At 41.3% G+C, this 4,963-nt stretch overlaps 1 protein-coding gene across 1 annotated transcript; it reads right to left on the bottom strand.

Annotated features, from left to right (window-relative positions):
• Positions 1-1,356: 1,356 nt before the first annotated feature.
• LOC118745948 (uncharacterized protein YMR317W-like) lies at positions 1,357-4,402 on the bottom strand. Its single transcript, XM_036479619.1, has one exon. The coding sequence runs from the start codon at positions 4,323-4,325 to the stop codon at positions 2,031-2,033; it is 2,295 nt and encodes a 764-aa protein (XP_036335512.1). The 5' UTR covers positions 4,326-4,402; the 3' UTR covers positions 1,357-2,030.
• Positions 4,403-4,963: the final 561 nt, after the last annotated feature.

Raw genomic sequence — 4,963 nt, 5'->3', positions numbered from 1 at the left:
ACATACAACAGTACGACAGTATACAACACCTTGTGAACTCCCTAATTGTTTTTTCTTCAACGCGTTTCGCTACCTCAACACGAAAATCTACATACATATGCATTAGACTGTTTCAGCAAAGAGTTTTCGGATCTCCGATAAGCCTTGGGATTTCGTATATTTGATTAAAAAAAAGATGGCGCCTGCTCCAAGATGGGCTTGATAAACCTATATGACCTTAGTTATCGAATTCTCCTTTGATAAGAAATTTCGAAGTTAGTGAAAATTTGAAATTTCAAGCGCCGGTAGCGACCTCTAAAACCTATATTGGAACAGGCGCCATCGTTTTTTTAATCAAAGAGATCCGATTTGTTTTTTTTTGAAAAATCTAATATGCAGGTATGTACTATATGTACCTATGTTATTTTCTTACATAAATTTAAACTTACATTTTAGTTACGAGTTTTCCCTGTACATTGTTAGATGAAAACGTTATGTAATGTACTTATACAACGCATGTTCTCGCATCTACGATCTGAGTGTTTATGTATGTATTGTAAATCTCTACACATAATTGCTTACATTACGTATAAATAAGCAGGTACGTATGTATTCATACGTTTTCAAAAACACTTCCAATTAGTATGCAAATACAACAAGTATTTAGTAATGTATTAACTCAAAACACGCATCGATTTTTTACCGATTAATTTTGTGTAGGTGGCACTCAAAGAAAATAATTTTCATTACTCGAATAATTTAAGTATTTTCATAACACCGTGCGACAGTAAATTTTATACCCACAAAAATTAATATATTCGCGAAAATATGTGCAAATTATAGTAAAACTGCGTTTTTTAATTTTTCACTCTGACGTCAGGATTTTTTTTTAAGGACTTTGAAATTTCAAAAATATGATTAATTCAAAAAATTATTAAAAAAGTGCAATGTAGAATATCAATGTTGTTATCAAATAAAAGGCGAAACTCCTGTAAAATTGAGAAATATTAATATTTTTGGTGCATAAGGACGAATGGGTATGGAAAATTTCCTTTTAAAATTTAATCCTTGAATAACCTTGAAAATTTACAATATTCAATTTTGAACAAATTATATATTAAGGACTAATATACACACGACCACATACTCGAATTTCGTTCTCTTAACTTTATCAGCTTAAAAAAAAAAATTAATAAAAAAGCGCATTTCAATACTTATTCGTTCTTGTAAACCAAAAACTTTATTGTTTTTTAATTCTACAGAATTTTCTCTTTCGTTTGGTACCCATATTGTTATTCTACATTGCACTGATTTTTTTTTTATAATTTTTTGAATTAATCATAACTTAAAAATTTCAAAGTCCTTAAAAAAATCCTGACGTCAGCGTGAAAAAATAAAAACGTAGCTTTACTATATTTAGCCCATTGTTTCGTGTGTTTTGAATTTTTTTCTTGTTTTTTTTCACACGGTGTAATAATTCAAAGGCAACAAAAAGTATTGAGGACATCACTTTACACGTACTTGTAGTAAATACTAATCCTTATTCTGAACACTTGAAGAACCTATTCTTGGTATACAAACATGTACATATATATATGCGATACTTATATATAGATTAGTTTTTCAAAAATCCCTGTGACAAACAACAAAGATAAATACATACGTTTACACATATGCACATAAATATTTACATATGTAAACTTATTAGTTGAGGACCTTTGGATGGCAACAAGTTCATTTCTGATGGTTCTGATGGTGATGTACGTATGTAAGGACTGCACAAGTAAGATTTTCTTTTAGGTTTAGATACTTTTTTTTTTTTTAAATGTGTATGTATTTCATTTCAGTTATTTAATTTCCATTTAAACGTGTATCTCGTAGTAGTCGTGACAATCCACACAACCGCTTGCCTCGCTGGCACCCGCCGCAACGGCCGCCTCCGGATCAAAGCTGGCCGCGCAAATCATACCCGACGCCGTTGCCGTCGGTGGTTGAACTACGCCACGTGGTGTCTTCTTCCGCGTACGACTCTGCCGCACGCGGGCCTTATGCTAGGAGGGTCTCTTCTGGTACAGACAGTCAATACATGTCGTGTATTCGGGCGCAGACGAGCTGAGCTGGTATGCGGCGATACGCTCGTGTGGACACTGTGGTTCGTGGCTGTACATGAAGGCGGCAGGTGGAGCGGCAGTGGCCGATTCTTGCGCTGGCATTTGATAATGTTGCCCCGTGTGCGGATCGTAGGCATAACGTTCAAATGCGTTTTCAGCCGATTGCGAACGCAAGGGACCAGTACCCATTGTGTTGATTGTGTAAATGCGTTCGGGTGAAACGCCGTAACGATACGAGCTGCTTGTAGTGCTTTCACGCGATGTTGAACGCTCCAAGGATTTGCTTAAGCGACGCGTACTTGTCGTGGAAGTGCCGGCTTCTCGTTGCATACTGGTTGTAGCTGCTGAAATATAATGATCACTACAGGTCTGATTATCATATATCGGGTAATACTGGTAGTAGGCTTCGGAAGCAGCAAGCGCTGCAGCGCGTTGTCCGGTTTCAAAGCTGCCATGCGCGGATTGACTGCGCTTGCGACTGCAGCGGTCAGGAGAACGCGATTCGAAACTTCCGCGTGGTGATTTTAGCGACGAGCGTGGTATATCAAGAGTTGGCTCAGAGCTGCGGCTGTCGAAGCTGCTACGTGGCGAATGCCGCTGGCAGAGACTGGTGCTGGCACGATCGGGCGATAGGTGTTCAATACTGTCGCGTGGCGAAATATGTGGGGAAAGTGACTCGACGCTGCAGTCGTGTGCGGGAGCGAGTTTCTTCAGGCAGCTTCGGTCAGGACTCTTCGACTTGCTGGGGCTTGGCGGAGGCTTCAGTATGCCAGCAGCTGGGCTGGTGGGTCGCTTTAGTATTCCACTAGCTTCCGAGCTGCGACGAGGGCTGGGAGTGCGCCGTCCGCTGGAAAGGCGATCGGCTGAGGAGTCGCGGCTGGAACTAGCACTTAATCGCTTACCCTGCTCACTGACACTAGAACGAGGTGATTTTATCTTTATTATGCGTACGGGCGAGCTACCTTGCGATTTGGAGCGGTCGGGTGAAATGTGGATACTCTGACGTGGCGACTTCGTCGTTTTCGATTTCGTGCCAGTACTAGCAATGCTGCTACTGCTACCACTACTCGATTTTTGTGCCTTCTCCGAGGGCTTGGACTTGAACACCTTATCTACCTTCTTGTCAATGATAACATGGTGCGCACCCGTTGACGTAGCGTCTTCCGATTCGTCCTCCGACTTTTCGGAAGTACCTGTCGTTGTTCCGGTGCTGTCAGATTCTGTGGCGGGTCGAGGGGGAGATTCGATTTCAGCCACTACCGTTTGCTGGGTATTTTCTACTACTGTCTGCGGCTCCGGCGAAAGACTTGAGTCATTCTGTTGCTGATCCTGTGTGTCCATTTGCAGATCTTGTGATTCGAGTGCCTGCTCCTTAAGGTTGGCCATGTAAGCGGCGATATCGTATGTGGCGTCAGTGAGCTGTTCGTGTTCCAGATCACTTAAGTGTTTGTCTACTACATGAGTTATTGCATCGCTAGCGGAAGCCGTAGCACCGTTGCTACTGCTACCACTACTGACACTTGCCTGGCGCATGCTTGACTTTTTGGAAGACTCTTTTCCCGAATGATGCACAACCGATACTTGCTCAGCGGCGGTCAACTGACTTAGCTCGTTGGCAAAAATTTCTATTACTTCAATATCTGCTTTGGGCGATTGTCTAGGAGACAAACGCTTGGGAGTAGGGACACGATGTAAATTATTACCGTTACGACTACCTGTGTTAGCCATATCACCACCCCTAATTGTTATTGCTCTACTACCACTACTACCTAAACTTAAATTAAAAGCTGCTGCTACGGATGCAGCTTGCAAATCCGACTCGAGCACGTAATCCATCTCTTCTCCACGCTCCTCCTCCTCCTCCTCCTCCATGTCCATCTCGCCGACTTCTATGCCCATCTCTTCGATCATAAACATCATTTGACCCGAGGCCTCCATAGCTGCGGACAAAGAGCTCACTGTCGCTGACGCAGTGGCTTCCATGTACTCTGCTTGAGGGGAAGACGATAGTTCGTTTGTTATTGAGTAAGTCTTACCTAAATCTTTCATGAGAACTGGCTGATAGCTCGATGGCGGATGGGATGATTGTATCAAACGCGCTTGACTACCAGTGCTGCCGACCGATAGGGTTGATGTGGTGCTGCATAGTGAATTGTGGTTTGGTTGTGGTAACGGTGTGGATAGTTTGATTGTGGTTGGGGTAGTGTTGGTGGTGGTGGTGGTAGTTGTGAGCATGTTTTGAAGCGGACAATCATAAAGAGCATAGATAGCGAAGCGATGTCGTAAAATTAGAAAGAAAAAGTGGGAAGAAATAGAACAAAATATTATCGATTAGCCTTATAATATGTACAGGTATGATTTAAAGATGATAACTTTTGAAAGCATGACATAAACTTAAAAAAATAGGAAAAAATAAGGAATTCCAAGGAAAAGAAATACATACATAAATATATCGTAAATGTCAGCAATTTCCATTTGAATAGCAATAAATAATAGAAAAAATATTTGGCGCCTGCACTTTTGATAAGTGTTAGACCGAGATAAAGAGCAAATAGAAAAATATAATAATATTAATAATATTTTGGCGTTTCCACTTTTGCTTAGTGTTTGGCCGAGCTTCTCTTCCAATTTGTGGTGTGCGTCTTGATGTTGTTACACAAATGGAGGGAGCTTCATTTTTACCCCGTCCCCGAACGACAAAAGAATTTTATGAGAAGCTTTTTCAAGGCAAAAATATACTCGGAAGTTTGCCACTGCCTGCCAATAGACGACCGCTGTTTAGAAAAAAACAATCTTTTTCTGTAATTTAAATAGGATGTTGCTTTGAGCAGGGATCGAACCTTGGCCCTACCGAAGGGGTAGAATGCACCTCT

This window comes from Rhagoletis pomonella, unplaced genomic scaffold, assembly GCF_013731165.1.
Source record: "Rhagoletis pomonella isolate Grant_MI unplaced genomic scaffold, Rhpom_1.0 Rhpom_scaffold_00010, whole genome shotgun sequence".
NCBI lineage: Eukaryota > Metazoa > Arthropoda > Insecta > Diptera > Tephritidae > Rhagoletis > Rhagoletis pomonella.
This window is presented reverse-complemented; position numbering and strand designations above follow the sequence as displayed.

Coding starts and splice junctions, on each gene's coding strand:
- LOC118745948 (XM_036479619.1), bottom strand. CDS start 4,325: ATGCTCACAACTACCACCACCACCACCAACACTACCCCAACCACAATC.